This window comes from Mobula hypostoma, chromosome 19 (genome assembly GCF_963921235.1).
Source record: "Mobula hypostoma chromosome 19, sMobHyp1.1, whole genome shotgun sequence".
NCBI classification, from domain to species: domain Eukaryota; kingdom Metazoa; phylum Chordata; class Chondrichthyes; order Myliobatiformes; family Myliobatidae; genus Mobula; species Mobula hypostoma.
Window position 1 is genome coordinate 19,660,177 of NC_086115.1, and position 18,416 is coordinate 19,678,592.

Consider the following 18,416-nt stretch of genomic DNA (forward strand, 5'->3'; position numbering starts at 1 on the left):
GGGATGTGAACAGGGGAGGTTGTAATGAAACAGTCATTAAATGTGTGCCATGAGGGGCTTTACAGAAAATATCACAAATTGTCCGTCTCAAATAAATAAGGTCTTGACCAATCAGAGTTTTGAAGGTTTAGCTCAGAGCTGGTAGAGGTTAGCTCCACACTCCCTGAATTTAATCTCCAATGGCAACAAGGCAGTCTCGTGCATTGCAGGCTGAAGTATAAACATACGGCTGAAGAGTAAAAGCTAGTACAACTCAATAACCACCAGCTTGTTTATCTTGTTTAGAAAAGATATTACGCCTGGAAATTAATTTGTTTTACAGGTAAAACTATATTACATGAGACAGCCTGGGGAAGGGTGGGACATGGAAACAGTGAGACCCTCAACACGGCCAGAGTCCAGTTGTTATACTTGTTGGGAGGGTGTGAGAGAGAGTGCGAGAGTGTGTGCAACAGGCAGAGAGAGAGAGAGCAAAGAGTAGAGGCAGGAGACAGACTGAGGGCAAGGCAGATTGTAAAGCACAGAAATAAAATGAACCACAACTAAAGTGGTGGTCATGATACAGGCAAAAGTTTAGTAATGACACTTTTAAGAGAGAAACAATGAGAACAAGAGCAGAAGGGAGAGTGAGATAGGGTGACACACTAGAGAGAATGAGGTCTACTAGAAAGGCTAGAGAAGATACAGCGAAGTAAACAAATGGAAGGCAAAGCAACACCCACACAAAGTGCTGGAAGGGGATGGGCAGGCAAAGGAGATCATCTCCCTCTGGTACTCCTCCCCCTTCCCTTTCTTCCATGGCATTCTGTCCTCTCATGTCAGATTTCCCCCCTTCTCCAGCCCTTTATCTCTTTCACCAATCAACTTCCCAGCTCTTTACTTCACCTCCTCTTCGGGTTTATAGACAATAGGTGCGGGAGTAGGCCATTCAGCCCTTTGAGCCAGCACCACCATTCACTGTGATCATGGCTGATCATCCACAATCAGTACCCTGTTCCTGCCTTCTCTCCATATCCCTTCACTCCGCTATCTTTAAGAGCTCTATCTAACTCTATTGAAAGAATCCAGAGAATTGGCCTCCACTGTCTTCTGAGGCAGAGCATACCACAGAACCACAACCCTCTGTCTGAAAAAGTTATTCCTCAACTCCGTTTTAAATGGTCTACCCCTTATTCTTAAACTGTGGCCTCTGGTTCTGGACTCCCCCAAAATCGGGAACATGTTTCCTGCCTCTAGCGTGTCCAATCCCTTATTAATCTTGTATGTTTCAATCAGATCCCCTCTCATCCTTCTAAATTCCAGTGCATACAACCCCAGTCGCTCCAATCTTTCAACATATGACAGTCCCGCCATCCCGGGAATTAACCTTGTGAACCTATGCTGCACTCCTTCAATAGCAAGAATGTCCTTCCTCAAATTTGGAGACCAAAACTGCACACAGTATTCCACGTGTGGTCTCACCAGGGTCCTGTACAACTGCAGAAGGACCTCTTTGCTCCTATACTCAATCCCCCTTGTTATGAAGGCCAGCATGCCATTAGCTTTCTTCACTGCCTGCTGTACCTGCATGCTTACTTTCAGTGACTGATGAACAAGGACACCTAGATTTCGTTGTACTTCCCCTTTTCCCAACTTGACACCATTCACATAGTAATCTGCCTTCCTGTTCTTGCCACCAAAGTGGATAACCTCACATTTATCCACATTAAACTGCACCTGCCCACTCACCCAACCTGTCCAAGTCACCCTGCATTCTCATAACATCCTCCTCACATTTCACACTGCCACCCAGCTTTGTGTCATCTGCAAATTTGCTAATGTTACTTTTAATCCCCTCATCTAAATCATTAATGTATATTGTAAATAGCTGCGGTCCCAGCACCGAGCCTTGCGGTACCCCACTAGTCACTGCCTGCCATTCTGAAAAGGATCCATTAATCCCTACTCTTTGTTTCCTGTCTGCCAACCAATTTTCTATCCATGTCAGTACCCTACCCCCAATACCATTTGCTCTAATTTTGCACACTAACCTCCTACATGGGACCTTATCAAAGGCTTTCTGAAAGTCCAGGTACACTACATCCACTGGCTTTCCCATGTCCATTTTCATAGTCACATTCTCAAAAAATTCCTGAAGATTAGTCAAGCATGATTTCCCCTTCATAAATCCATGCTGACTCGGATCTATCCTGCCACTGCTATCCAAATATGCAGCTATTTCATTTTTTATAATTGATTCCAGCATCTTCCCCACCACTGATGTCAGACTAACTGGTATATAATTGCCTGTTTTCTCTCTCCCTCTTTTCTTGAAAAGTGGGATAACATTAACTACCCTCCAATCCGCAGGAACTAATCTTGAATCTATAGAACATTGGAAAATGATTACCAATGCGTCCACGATTTCTAGAGCCACCTCCTTAAGTACCCTGGGATGCAGACCATCAGACCCTGGGGATTTATCAATCTTCAGTCCCATCAGTTTACTCAACACCACTTTGTGCCCGATGCAAATTTCCTTCAGTTCCTCTGTTACCCTAGGTCCTCTGGCCACTATTACATCTGGGAGATTGTTTGTGTCTTCCCTAGTGAAGACAGATCCAAAGTACCTGTTCAGCTCGTCTGCCATTTCCTTGTTCCCCATAATAATTTCACCCGTTTCTGTCTTCAAGGGCCCAATTTTGATCTTAACTAATTTTTTCCTCTTCACATACCTAAAGAAGCTTCTACTATCCTCCTTTATATTTTTGGCTAGTTTACCTTCGTACCTCATCTCCCCCGCCGTAGTTTCAACTATCACCTACTACCTTGTCATCTTCCTCCCCCCCACCCCTTACTCTGACTTCTCATCTCTTTTTTCCAGCCCTGATGAAAGGTCCTCAGCCCAAAACGTTGGCTATTTGCTCTTTTCCACATACGCTGTCTGGGCTGCTGAGTTCCTCCAGCATTCTGTGTGTGCTGCTTTGGATTTCCAGCATCTGCAGATTTTCTCTTGTTTGAAATGGAAGGCAAATCTAGACAGACAACTGAACAGGGTGTGATGTTAAAGAGAAGGGACCCATCAGACAGAGGGTTGACTGTGAGAAAAAAGAATGTGTGTGGGGTGGGAATGAGCGCAGGGAAAAGGGAGGGAGGGAGGAGAGACAGAAAATGGCAAACAGAAATGAGAAATGTGAGGGTAGCAAGACACAGGTAAAAGAGGAAGCTGAAGAGCCAGAGAAAAGGCTGAGAGAAGACAGTACAGGTTGGAGATCATGGCAATGTTTGAAAGGATTGTGCAGAAAGCACATTATTAAGTGCATTTATCTCAGAGTGCTGGATCTGAACGCCATTCTACTTCCGTTCTCCCCGTATATACAGAAATACTTACAGTTGTTGCTCCTTCTGGTCACTCTCTCGTTGCAGTGTCTCCACCTTGCTGCCCAGTTCATGCCGGCACTCGTAGCTTCCCTTCTCTGCCGTCTCCTGATCTCGTTCCGCTTGTTGCAATCTGGTGCAAGTTAAATCAACTCTGGATAAAGCCTAGGCTTTGACAGGGATGCAGGGTGGAAAACAGACCAAAAAAAAAAGAAGCAAATAACAGGATACAAACATCAGCAAATTAAACTGGAGGAAGGGAAGAAAGAGGAATGGATGCAAAGATGCAGGGAAAGGGATGGTGGAGAAATAAAAGACAGGCTGTGTGCTGGAAAAGGAAATTTAATCAGATGAAAAACTCAGGAAGCAAAATACAGTCGTTGCAGACCAAATATCAAGCAGATAAATAGGCAACCAAAAAAAAAACATTCTGCTGAGGGTTTTGAGGAGCTGGAATCTAAAACAGCAAGCAAAACCAAATACTTCTAACTAGGTTTCTACCCGAGATGTATGCAAACTGGTATGGGGTCAAAGGGAAATGTAGGACCCAAAGACGTGCATAGAAGAGCCAGAGAGTCCAGCACAGAAACAGGTCCTTTGGCCCGTCAGTCCATGCCCAATTGTTATTCTGCCCAGGCCCATCAGCCTGCACATGGAGTATAATTCTCCAGACTTGCCCGCATTTTTATTAAAGGTTCAGACTGAACTTGCATTTAAGAGAAACTTGGGAGTGAGAGGTTTCAGTTGATGGGACGCTCACACCAGTACTGGGAAAGTGAAAGACCACACTCACTGGGAAGACCTTTACTTGGATGTAGCTGGGGCTAACGTCCTGGCAAAACAAACAACTACCAAACAAAATGCGTCAGTGTGACTGGGCAGAAGGCAAAGTCAGAGAGGAGGAAAAAGGGACTGGGTAAGTTAAGAAATGTTCTGTTAAAAACCACTGTAACAGTACAGTTCATGTATTGCAGAGTGTAACAAGAAGAGATAGAGCATATAATGACGTCAGCAAAGAGACGAAGGAAGGAAAAGTGGATGGCATCAGCATTAAAGGTTCTTCCTCTGAATTCACAGATCATTTGGAACCAACGATAATATAGAGATAAATGGTATAACCATGGCTGGGAAATTAAAACTCTGCGTCTCTGACACTCAACAAGGAGACAGAGTGTGATTAGAAACATTTCAGAATGAGAAATGATCTTGCCTTAGAAATTTAAAAAAAAATTGAGATATGAAATAATAAATCCAGCAGAGACAGCGGCTTTTAGCTCCCCTTTCTCTACCAGCCATTAGAAAGAATAAACAAAAAATAAAGCTCATAACAAAGGTAATGTAATTCCAGAGGCAATTTTAATCCTAAATTTGCCATATCAAATTGACAGAGGAAGTCATGACAACAGATCCATCAAAAGAATTCAAGTTAGCTTCCGACAATACACAGGCTATTTTGCCACAGGTAATTATTGAGCTCACTACAAAGGAAGCTTTATGACAGAGTGATCACAGCATGGGAGAACCTCTCATTCAGTTTGAGAGCAATTAACATTAGTCCAAAGGTAGGATCTTGAAATCAAATACAGTCATTTACAATGAAGTGAGAGGAGAGCTAGCTGAAGTGAACAGGGAAATAGCATTGAATAGCAGTGTCAGATAGCAATACCACTTTGCATACTATTTGCGAGGGGGGGGTAGTGGATAGTTACTCAGGAAAAAAGTTACAGCAGCAACCAGTTCAGTGGCACATGACTGGCTCCGTTTTACAGAAGTTCAGAGCTAAGTCCAGGCAAGCAGTAGCGACAGGTGACTTTAGTCAGGGCCAAAGACAGACGTTTCTGTGACTAAGAGCTGGACTCCAGGATGGCATGTTCCCTCAAGGTTGCCGGGTCAAGGATATCTCTGAGCGGGCAGAGAACATTGCAAAATGGCAGGGTGGGCAGCCACAGGTTGTGGCCCATGTGGTACCAATAATATACAGTAGGTACAAAGAGGGGTAAGATTCTGCAATGAAACCTAGGAAGTTAGAACAAGTTCTATGTTGTGCCTTAGGAGGAAAGCAGGGCAGTTAGAGTTGTAATCTCAGGATCATTTCCCATGCCACAGGCTAGGAGACTCGATGTGTGGCTAAGAAGCTGGTGCAGGGGGAAGGGCTTGTTGGACTCTCTTCCAGGGCAGGTCGGACCTGTACAAGGAGGACAGATCACACCTAACTGGGGGAGGACCAATATCCTCACTGGGAGATTTGCTATTGCCGTTTCAGTGTTTAAACTAGCACGACAGGGGATTGGAACCGCAGTAGCAGGTTAGCAGTTGGAGGGATTGAGGGAAAGTTAGAAGTTAGAACAAGCGGATGATGCAAAATTAGAGGGGCGTTGTTGATAGTGAAGAAGGTTACTGTAGATTATGAAGGATTTTGATCAGTTAGGGAAATGGGTTGAGGATCGGCAAATAGATTTCAATGCAGATTAGCGTGAGGTGATGCTTTTTGGAAAGTCAAACCAGCGTAGGACTTAGACAGAGACTGGTAGGGCACTAGGGAGTGCAATGGTATAAAGGGACTTTCAGAGTACAAGTGTATAGAAAGCAACTTTACGGGTAAACGTGATTGTGAAAGAAGCAGAGAGCACAGAAGCCTTCATGTCAAGGCACTGAGTATCGGAGCAGGGACATTATGTTGCAGATGGCAAGGCCATACTCACTACTGTGTGCGTTTAATTAGCTGACTAACTCATACATCTTTCCAACGTGGGAGGAAACTGGAGCACCCAGAAGCCCATGTAGTCATGGGGAGAATGTACAAATACCTTACAGACAGTGGTTGAACTGAACCCAGGTCTGTGGTGCTGTAAAGCAACTTGTCAAAGACCTTCTAAAAATCTAAGCAGCCAACATCAACTAATTCTCCTTTGTCTATCCTGCTTGTTGTTTCTTCAAAGAATTCCAACAGATTTGTCAGGCAAGATTTTCCTTTGAGGAAACCATGCTGACTACTGCCTACTTTATCATGTGCCTCCAAGTACCCTGGGACCTCATCCTTAATAATCGACTCCAATATCTTCAGAACCATGAGGTCAAACACTAACTGGCCCATAGTTTCCTTTCTTCTACTTCTTTTCCTTCTTGAAGAGCGGAGTGACATTTGCAATTTTCCAATCTTCAGGAACCATCCCAGAATCTAGTGATTCTTGAAAGATCATTACTGATGCATTCACAATCTCTTCAGCCACCAGGGTATACACAACCTGGTCCTGGTGACATATCTACCTTCAGACCTTTCAGTTTCCCAAGAACCTTCTCTCTAGTAATGGTAGCTTCACACACTTCATGACCGCTAACACCTGGAACTTCCGCCATACTGCTAATGTCTTCCACAGTGAAGACTGATGTAAAATACTTAATCAGTTCATCTGGCATTTCCTTGGCCCCCATTACTACCTCTCCAGCATCATTTTTCAGCGGTCCAATATCCACTCTCGCCTCTCTTTTACACTTCATGTACCTGAAGAACACTTTTGGCATTGTTAATATTACTTGCTAGTTTACTTTCATATTCCACCTTTACCTTCTTATTGATGATTTTAGTTGCCTTCTGTTGGTATTTTAAAACTTCCCAGTCCTCTACTTCCCACTAATTTTTGCTCTATTATATTCCCTCTGTTTGGCTTTTATGTTGGCTCTGACTTGTCAGCCATGGTTGTGTCATCTTGCCTTTAGAATACATCTTCCTCTTTTGGATGCATATATATCCTGTGCCTTCTGAATTGCTTCCAGACATTCCAGCCATTGCTGCTTTGCCAGTGTTCTTTTCCAATCAATTCTGGCCAACTCCTCTCTCATGCCTCTGTAATTCCCTTTACTTCACTGTAATATTGATACATCTGACTTCAGCTTCTCCTTCTCAAATTTTAGGATGAATCTGATCATATTATGATCATTTTCTCCCAAGGGTTCTTTCACCTTAAGTTCTCCAATCAATTCCGGTTCATTTCACAACACCCAATCCAGAACAGCTGATCCCCTTGTGGGCTCAACAATGAGCTGCTCTAAAATGCCATCTCATAGGCACTCTAGAAACTCCCCCCTGTTGGAATCCAGCACCAACCTGATTTTTCCAATCTACCAGCACATTGAAATCCTCCATGACTATTGTAACATTGTCCTTTTGCCATGCATTTTCTATCTTCCGTTGTAATTTGTAGACCACATCCTTACTACTGTTTGGGGTCTCTATACAACTCCATCAGGGTCTTTTTATCCTTGCAGTTCCTTAGCTCTATCCACAGTTATTCAACACTTTCTGACCCTACGTCACCGCTCTCTAATGATTTGATTTGATCTTTTGCCAACAGAGCAACGCCACCCCCTGCCTGTCCTTTCCATAGAATGTGTACACTTGGACATGAAGCTCCCAGCTACAATCTTTCAGCCATGATTCCGTTTTGCCTACAACATCATACCTGCCAATCTGCAACTGTGCTACAAGTTCATCGACCTTATTCTGTATACTGCACACATTCAAATACAACCCCTTCAGACCTGTATTCACCCTTTTCAATTTTGTCTGCCTATATATTTATATTAATAACAGTGCATTGCATTTAAGCTTACTGATGATACAAGCAAGTTGTGAAGAGCACACGCGATGTTGCTGGGATATTGACAGTGTGCAAAAGATAGCAGATGGAAAATAATGTGAGCTTTAGTGGAAAGAACAGAAAAGATCATCCACATTGTGTGAAAATGTTGGTGTTCAGATAGCTCCAACTCACACATGAAGGAAAATAACAAAAGCAGTCAGGAAGGTAAATATAATACTAGCTTTTATTACAAAACAGAGTACAGATATTGGCAAGTCCTGCAAAAACTGAATTGTATGTTAATACAACTACTCCCAGAGTACTGAGCAGAGCTTTGATTAAGAGGCAGCACAGGGAAGCCTTACCAGATTGATTCCTGGGTTGAATTAAGCTTTCGGGTGAAAGATCAAGAAGGTTGGGCAGAAGTTTTGAAGAATGAATGTTGATCATAAAGTCATTGGGTCATACAGCACAGACTGTATTTGATTCACTCAGTAAATGCTATGAAAATGCTCCTCCTGACAGCAGAACCTAGAACTACAGAGGTACCCATGCCAACAGGACTGATGAAGGGTCTCGTCCGGAATCATTGGCTGTTTATACCCCTCCGTAGATGCTGCCTGACCTGCTGAGTTCTTCAAGCAGCTTGTGTGTGTTGCTCAAGATTTCCAGCATCTGCAGAATCCCTGGTGACTACAAGAAGTGTAGTTTTGTAATAAAGGGATTGGTATGATAAGGAAGACTGTAAACCTTTACAAATGCATCGCCAGAGAGCAGCGGGTGCAGAGGCATCAAGTACTATAAGGGAATAGATTATACGGGAATCAGTTGTACAAACAGGTTAGTCATAAACTTACTGATTAATAGAACAGCTACCTACTGTTTTCATTTATGAACTACTTAAGTATTTGAATCTGATGCAACAAATTCAACAAAGATTCGGACTAAAGGTTCCATAATTTAATGGCAATTAAAAGCAACCCTACTCTCTTTAAATATTCACAACTCAGCAATGCTATTGATTCAGTAACAGTGGTGGGAGAGTCCAGTTCGAAGAAAGTTGCTCAATTTACCACCCAGCAACCCCCGGTTTAACCATAGCCTAATTACTGGACAATTTACAATGACCACCTAACAATATATATTAATGACTTGGATGAGGGAATTAAATGCAGCATCTCCAAGTTTGCGGATGACACGAAGCTGGGTGGCAGTGTTAGCTGTGAGGAGGTTGTAAAGAGGATGCAGGGTGACTTGGATAGGTTAGGTTAGTGGGCAAATTCATGGCAGATGCAATTTAATGTGGATAAATGTGAGGTTACCCACTTTGGTGGCAAAAACAGGAAAACAGATCATTATCTGAATGGTGGCCGATTAGGAAAAGGGGAAGTGCAACGAGACCTGGGTGTCATTATACACCAGTCATTGAAAGTGGGCATGCAGGTACAGCAGGCGGTGAAAAAGGCGAATGGTATGCCGGCATTCATAGCAAGAGGATTCGAATACAGGAGCAGGGAGGTACTACTGCAGTTGTACAAGGCCTTGGTGAGACCACACCTGGAGTATTGTGTGCAGTTTTGGTCCCCTAATCTGAGGAAAGACATCCTTGCCATAGAGGGAGTACAAAGAAGGTTCACCAGATTGATTCCTGGGATGGCAGGACTTCCATATGATGAAAGACTGGATGAACTAGGCTTATACTCGTTGGAATTTAGAAGATTGAGGGGGGATCTGATTGAAACGTATAAAATCCTAAAGGGATTGGACAGGCTAGATGCAGGAAGATTGTTCCCGATGTTGGGGAAGTCCAGTACGAGGGGTCACAGTTTGAGGCTAAAGGGGAAGCCTTTTAGGACCGAGATTAGGAAAAACTTCTTCACACAGAGGGTGGTGAATCTGTGGAATTCTCTGCCACAGGAAACAGTTGAGGCCAGTTCATTGGCTATATTTAAGAGGGAGTTAGATATGGCCCTTGTGGCTAAAGGGATCAGCGGGTATGGAGGGAAGGCTGGTACAGGGTTCTGAGTTGGATGATCAGCCATGATCATACTGAATGGCGGTGCAGGCTCGAAGGGCCGAATGGCCTACTCCTGCACCTATTTTCTATGTTTCTATGTTTACCAAGCAGTACGTCTTTGGACTGTGGGAGGAAACCAGAGCACCCGGAGGAAACCCACACGGTCACGGGGACAGCATACAAACTCCTGACAGTGTTAGGAATTGAACCCGGGTCACTGGTACTGTAAAGTGCTGTCCTAACCACTACACTACCGTACCACCCCAACCTGTAAGTAATGGCAATGTGACTATAACAATGACTCCAACCTACACATACATACGTGGAAAGGAAGAACAAAGTTCCCTGTCAGAACCAGAACAAAAACAGAAAATGCTTCAAAAGCATTTGGTGGGTCAGGCTGCACCTGGAGCACAGAACAGTACAGCACTGTAACAGGCCCCTTTACCTCCTGTTGTAATTAAGATAACCACATCGAATCCATTCTGTCTGAATATGGTCCATATCTCTCCTTTCTCTGCATAACTTTGCACAGAGGATCTCAAATCCTCGAACGCCTCTGTCACGTCTGCCTCCACCACTACTGACAGTGCACCCTAGACACCCAACACACTGATAGCACATTCTAGGACTAAGAGTAAAACAAAACTTCCTCCGCACATGCGCTCTAGTAACAGACATTTTAACTAGGGGAAAAAATACAGGCTTTCTGTGCCTCATATAATTTTATGAACTACTATTGGATCTCCTGACAGCTTAACAGACGGCAACCCTAGTTCGTCTAATCTCTCTTTAAAGTACACACCTGCTAATCCTGGCAGCAACTTCGTCTGAACTCTCTCCAAAGCCTCCACATCCTCCCTACGTTGGGAGATCTGAACTGAATGCAATTCTCCAGATGCAGCCTAGCCAGACATAACTTCCTGACTCTTGAACTCAGTGCCTCAACTAGTATAGGCAAGACTGCCATTTTTCTTCTTTCCCACACAACTTCTGTGTCATTGTCAAGGAACTGAAGATCCCTCTATATGTGAGAACAGTTAAGTTCAAGTTTAATTGTCACTCAGCTAAACTCACGTGTACATCTGAACAAAACAGCTTTGCTCTGGGGCCAAAGTGCAAACCACAGTACCTACAGTCACACTCAGCAAACAGGATGAGTGACATGGCCTGAAGATTGACGGCGCATGGAATGTTGTCCTGGAGCCATGTTTTTGCAAGAACAAGCACACAGCAGTCCCTCATTTCCCACAGCTGTAGACGAAGGCAATCCAGCTCATCTTCCTTGGAGGGAATTCTGGAGACAGCACTGACAGGAGAGCAGGTTTGGTGGGGGGGGGGCAGCCCCCAACCTAGCACAGATTCCAGCGAGCCTGCTGTGCCTCTAATCTCTCCCACACTGTGTCCTTCGCAACGACTTTCCACAGCCCTCCTGGCTCACCCAATTCCCTTCCTGAGTTCTTTTCTGGCTTCTTTATAATCCTCAATGACCCCATTCGATATGCTTCTTTTTCTTTCTTGACATCCAAGATTCCCTTACCTTGCTGTCCTTCCTTCTAACTGGAACGTACCTGTCCTTTACTCTGTATGGTTGGTCTTCAAACACCCTCCACCTGTCAGATGTGGACTTGCCCAAAATCAGCTTTTCCCAATAACTCTCCCTAGTTCCTGCCTAATGCTCTCGTAATTTGCCCTCCATGAATTTAATACTTTCTGCTAGGTCCATTCTTGCCCTTATTGTTAAAACTTAGAGTTGAGATTGCTGTTTCCTAAATGTTCTCCCACTATCAAGTCAGTCATCTAGTCGGGCTATTTCCCCAACAGCAAGTCCAGTATGTCCCTTCCTCTAGTCGAACTATCTACATTCTGTTTTAATAAATACTTCTGGATGCACCTAACAAATTCTATCCCATCTAAATCTCTTGCACGAAGGAGGTTCTAGTCTATATTAGGGAAGCTGAAGTCACCCACTCCAACTACCCTGTTGTTTCTATATACCTTTCCCTAATCTATGTGCATATTGGGTCCTCAACGTCCCGAAGCCTCGGTGGGGCGGGGGGGGTGGTTTGTATTACAATCCCATCAGAATAATTGTACCTTTCTTATGTTTGAGTTCTACCCATACATACTCAGAGGGTAAGCCCCCTGAATATAGCTCTAATACTGTCCTTTATTACCTCTTTTTTATCCCGTTTGTCGTCTGAAACAATAAGCTGCCAGAACTAAGCCTCTCTCAACCAAGTTTCTGTAATGACCACACATCATAGCTTCATGTACCGATCCACGCTCTAAGTTCATCTCCCTTACCCATAGTACTGCTTGCATTAAAATTAACACATTTCAACCTTCGGTCCTGTTGTGTATCTGACTTTGCTCCCGCCAGTCCTTCCTTACAGACTTGTGGTCACGATACCCAACTTTCCCCTAGCCCCTCCACTTTCTGATCAGCTACTTCTGCTTCCTATTGAATTCTGTCTCAACTTTCAGCATCCAATCTGACTCTCTGCCACTTTGGATCCTGTTCCTGCACCAATCTAGCTTAAAGCCTCCTTGAGTAACACGAGCATATCTCCTTGCTCCTTCCAGTCCTAGTACAACCCATCCCTCCTGTACAGGTCACCTCTCTGGGAACAGATGCTTCAGGTCTTCTTCAGAACTGCCAAGGAGACGGTTCGAAAGCAGCTGTGAGGTGGATGTAAAGAGGATGTGTGTCTGATAGGTAAAATGACGATGACCATGGGGATATGCTGTAAACACACTTATCTGCTCAATGAGTAAATGCACGCAGTTAGAGAGAGAGAGAAAACACAGAATGCACGAGTTTTGAAAAGCACAGCAGAAGAGTGTGTGTGTGTGTGCGTGTGTGTGTGTGTGTGTGTGCGCGCGCGCACCTGTCTGTCTGTATGTGTCCATGTGCATATCAATGTCTGTGTCTGGTTTGGCATGAAAAAAAACCTCAGATGTCACTTTGATTCTTTCCAAATCCTTGGTCCTAATCTTTTACCTTGGGTGTACAGTACTTCTGTAATTTCATCCCACTTCCTTGAGCAGGGGCTGAATCATTGCCCCTCCATCAACCCCATTTTCACCTGGCTGAACCTGTTCTCAATGAACAACGTTTCCCTCTCCACTCATTTTCTGCAGATCAAAGGTGTGGGATATTCTTGTCTTTCTGTGGGATTAGTGGAACAGTATTTTTTTATTTAAGCCCACTCCCTAATTTCCATTACATCAATGACTGATGGTGCTTCCTGTGCTCATGTGGAACTTGATAATATTATTAATTTTGCTGCCAATTTCTACTCTATTCTCACCTTCAAACAGTCCGTCCCTGTCTCTTCCTTTTCCTGGCATCTGTCTCCATCTAGCTATTAACATTCATTGCAAGTCTACCAACTCCCACAGCTATCTGAATGACTTGTTCAGCCATTCTGCCTTCCGCAATGACTTTTCATTCTCTAGGTTCCTCAGTCTTGGTCATATTTGCTCCAATGATGAGACTTCCGATACAGGTGCCATGTTCTTAAACGATGGCTTTCTCTCTATTCTTGTTTACAAATCCCTCGACTGCATCTTATCCTCAACCCTGCTTCCCTGGGACAGAACGAGGATGAGGTTCTACTGGTCCTCACATTCCACCTCACTAACCTCCATCTTCCAACAGATTTTTAGCGGCTTCATAGAAATTACATCAGCAGATCCATCTTCCCCTCTTCTCGGCTTTCAGTGGGGCCTTATCTATACATCTTCTACTTCTGCCAACCATCCAACTCCTGACAGCACTTCCCTTTGCAAATTCAGGTGAAGTAACTCCTGCCCTTTCACTTCTTCCAATCTGGTATACTGCATCTGGTGCTTACTATACGAAACCAAACACAGGTGGAGAGAACGTGGTGAGGAGGGCAACCCTCAGCTTCCCAGAGCCTGCCACTTTAATTCTCCATCCCACTCTGACCCATCAGTCTGCAGCCTCCTCGACTGTTATACCGATGATCAACGCAAGCTTCAGGAACAGTCCCCAGTTTCCATTTGGGCACACTGCAGCCTTCTGGATTCAATGCTAAGTTCCACAACTTCAGGTTACTTTATCTCTCTGATTACATCAATCAACTACCGATCTATGCTTATTTTCTCTTTTTACACCCTCTGGGAGTACAGCACTGATCGACTGGACTTGTTAATCTGATCTGCACGTTACATCTCCCACATTCTATAGTCAATGCTCTCACTCTCCACCAGCGATTGGCAGAATCTGAGAAGGTGACAAGGAGGCGTAGGAGAGTGAAAGAGATCTGCTGTTGCAGTGACAACCTTGCACTCAACATCAGCATGACCAAGGAACTGATTGAGGACTTCATGTTGGGGAAGTTTGGGAAACACACCAATCCTCATCAAAGGGTCTGCAATGGAAAGGGAGAGTGGCTCCGTTCCTGGTTATCAACATTTCACAGCGTCCATCCCGAACCCAACATACTGATGCAATTGTGATGAAGGCATACAAGTGACTATACTTGCAAATTTCAGTGGCGAGGATTCTGACCCACCTCCTCCACGTGGTATGAAGGCTCCAAAGCACAGTATTTTAAGACACTTCAGAGGATTGTAGACACAACCAGCTCCATCATGGGCAGAAGCCTCCCCACCATTGAGGACATCTTTTGTCTCAAGAATGCAGTATTCATTATTAAGGACATTCACAATCTAGGACATGCCCTCTTCTTTTTACTACCATCAGGGAGGAGGTACAGGAGCCTGAAGATCCACACTAATGCTTTACGAACAGCTTCTTTCACTCTGCCATCAAGTTTCTGGATGGTCCATGAACACTACCTCACCGTTCCTCTTTCGCACCATTTACTTATTCATTTTCATTGTTACTGATAGTAATTCGTTACGCCTCTAGTGTACCACCGGAAGAGTGGATGTGGGGAACAGGATGCATGCAAGAGGATGAGTGGGAATGGAGTCAAAGTGAGAGTGTGGCAGGCGAAATTGGAGATACGTGGAGGGGAACAGAGTGGGAAGGAGGAAGCGAGAAAGGAGTGAGAATATGCGGATACAGTGGGCAGAGGGGTGGATAGCTAAGAAGGTACCACACAGAGGATAAACATACAGATTTCAGCTCCAATAGCCAACATCCTTCAGTTGCTTTATGATTGACCCGTCTTCTCCTGAGGTCAGAAACAGTGGTGCCTGCTGATGAATACACAATTTCAAGTGCATTCTTAACTCCTGAAAGAGCACAACATGCATGCCTGCCCTCAGCATGAACTAGAATCCATTCAGGCATGGACAAGTAACATTCACACCACACAGAGCTCAGGCAATGGTATCGCCATCGTCAACAACCTGCAAACACAATATTCAACAGCATTATCTTTGCCAAAGCTCTGATTTGGTGCCACCATTGATCAGAACCTTAACTGCACTAAGAAATTCAGAGCAGCTCAAAGGCTGGCTCTCTCATGATGATAAATCAGGACTGATAGATTATACTCAACTTCCAAATAGTTCCTACAAGTGCTGGCCCACCAACATCGTCCACTTCATCTCTCCAACCAAATAAATGTTCATTTCTTCCAACACCAGGAGCCCATAGGTCAAGATTGTACAATATACAACTTGCAGAAACTTGATAAATTTTATCCCACATTTTCCCAGATCTGTGAATTCAGCTTAATGGAAGGGAAAGGGCAGGAGGCACATGGAAATAGAGACGCTTCCATACTCCAAAACAACTCACACTTCGTTCTGATTTAACAATGTATCACTATTTCATTACTATTACTGGGTTTCTAACAGTGATGTGCCAACTCATTTGCTGTACTGAAAAGACAATTAAACAGCACTGTTTCCAAGGACAATAGTTGGAGTAGCCAGAAAGAAGAGACAGAAAAGAGGCATGAGAGACCGAGGGGAAGAGAAAGAACAGAGGCAGGAAAGCAGGGAGGAACGAGGGACCACAGTCCGGGGGGGCGAGGGGGACTGAGGCGGGGGATGGGGGGGACAGAGGCGCGAGGGCGGGGGAGGGGACGGAGGCGCGAGGGCGGGGGAGGGGACGGAGGCTGAGGTCAAAGGCTAGGGAAACTGAGGCAGAAAGAAGAGAGGAAAGAAGCAAGAGAGTGAGTGAGTGGAAGAATAAACAGGTAGGACAGATAAATTTGAGTATTTGAAGGAATGGTTGGCTGGTTACACTATCCTTTTAGACATTTAAGCTCTTACACAGTTCTTCTGAATACAATTTAATGTTACTCTCTTAGCTTGCTGCTAGTTATCTGGTTACAAAAGCAATTCTACATGTTACTCTGTCTACCAATGCACTTCAAACAAGTGACTATGATAGTTCGTGTTTGGTCTATTAAATCTTTGTCACTTGGTGGGGGTCACAAAATAAAGGGACAAATTTGGGGAAGCAAATAGGTAGAGAAAGGAAAACATAAATGAAAATTAAAGGGGAAGAAAGAAAAAGATGTTAATAGCAGTAACATTTCTAAAGATATTAACAATCTGAATATAAAAAGTAAAGATAGTAATGGATAAGACAGGAGGACATCACATGAAGATGGTAAATATAAGCTGTGAGCAGCAACTAGGATCTAATACAGAAACCAGTGATACATTCCATGGAATCACACCCAACTAAATATTACTGGATGGATTTAATTCTGCCACCTTCACACACAAAGCCTCAAGCTATGGGTATTACTTCACCAAGACCAGAGGTACTGGATACACCCGCCTGGGTCAATGGTGTTGTCTATAAATCTGACTCTGGCCATTTTGCAAATTGGAACTGCGACTGAAGTGACATTATGCAGTTGCAATAAAAGAACACCTTTTCTCTGATACAAAATTACTTCAAAGCATTTACAGTGACAGTTACTTAAATCATATCGTGGGGGGCGGGGTCTCTCTGTTCAAAGTAATCCGGAGCCACACGCCGGGGACATTTCAGATTTGTTCTCCTCTGTGCTCAGCTAAAACCATAGCCTTTGTCCTTTCGGGTCTGATGGCTGGAGGAGGAGATGGCTAAGGCGCCTGCTCCTGATAATTGGACCTTCATTCAGATGTACGTTACGGGGGAAAGGGTAGGTGACACTGAATGAAGATGCTGCTGGCAGATGCAGCTGAAGAGTACACAATCTAAGCCAGGAGAGGATGGTCCAGTGAAGACACCAGTACCTGCTGTTTGGACACCGTGCTTATCGCAGGTCACATCTGAGAAGCCTGATGAGGGACAGGAGTCAGCACCCAAGAGGCTGATACTCAGCTAAACCTAAGGAGAAGGGAAGGAAGTGGAACTATGGAACTACGAAATCGTACCTTTGCTCCATTCGCTTCATTGCGGCAGTGACTTGGTTAGTCTTCTCTTCCAGTTGACTCATCAGTTCACTTTTCTGCTTCAAACCATCTTCAGAACCCTGAAACCACAGAAATCTGAGTAATATTTTACATGATTTGATGTCATTAGGGTTTAAGCAGTCACTAAACTCTAACTAAATGTATTGGGAAAGTAAAAACTCAAAGAAAGCCACAAAGCCACTAAACTTCACCTCTACTTGAATATTCATCGGTTAGAATTGCTTCTGGCAATCTTCCTCAAGGTAAGCAAGAGAAAACGTTGCCATTAATGTCAAGAGCAATGCATGCAAAATGCTGGAGGAACTCAGCATCTATGGAAATGAATTAACTGCTGACGTTTTGGGCCGAGCCCCTTCATCAGGACTGAATTAATGTCAAGATGGGCATGTCATGTTGGCACTGGAGCGTGTGGCATCACTTGCAGGCTGCCCCAGCACACCCTCGGTGGTGTTGGTTCTAATACAAACAACGCATTTCACTGTATGTTTCGATGTACGTGTGACAAATAAATTTGGATTTTGAATTTTCCACACAGCAGTCTCTCATTTGAATAAATGCAATGGTCTGATAATATTCAAAAAGACCGACACTGACTGATTCATGCTTTGCATTAGGAAGAAAAAGATGCAACAAATTCTTGTTCCAGACGCCTTTATCAAATACATAACACATTTCAGTGTAATGCTCAGTGATACTGCACAGAGTGTTTTTGTCAATTTCCAGAACTGAAAGATATTCAACACCAGCAAGCCGGGCATAAATCAGCAATAAGTTTGACAACTGTCTGCACAGATCACTCAATAACAAATGGAAGCAGAAACACTGGTTATTCCTCCCTCTGCCAGTCTGGTGTGGGAACTGATGCCAAGCTCCATTCTCCATTTGTGTTGAGGCTGCTGGTAGGGGATGACCAAAATCTTGCCAGATTCATAGCTCTGTGTGTGTGTGTGAGACAGAGAGAGAGACTGTGTGTGAGAGTGTGTGTGTGTGTGTACGTGTGTGTGTCTGTGTGTGTGAGTGAGAGAGACTGTGTGAGAGAGTCTGTGTGTGTGTGTGTGTCTGTGTGTGTGAGTGAGAGAGACTGTGTGAGAGAGAGTCTG

At 44.1% G+C, this 18,416-nt stretch overlaps 1 protein-coding gene across 2 annotated transcripts in view; it reads right to left on the reverse strand.

Annotated features, from left to right (window-relative positions):
* Positions 1–18,416, reverse strand: part of rufy2 (RUN and FYVE domain containing 2) — a 72,432-nt gene that overhangs the window by 11,015 nt on the left and 43,001 nt on the right. Inside the window, exons 12-13 of one of the 2 annotated variants that reach the window (XM_063071484.1) lie at positions 17,278–17,375; positions 3,371–3,490 (exon numbers count right to left, since the gene is read on the reverse strand). In XM_063071484.1, coding sequence (XP_062927554.1) covers positions 3,371–3,490; positions 17,278–17,375 — 218 coding nt within the window. The other variant, XM_063071486.1, reaches the window with a different exon arrangement.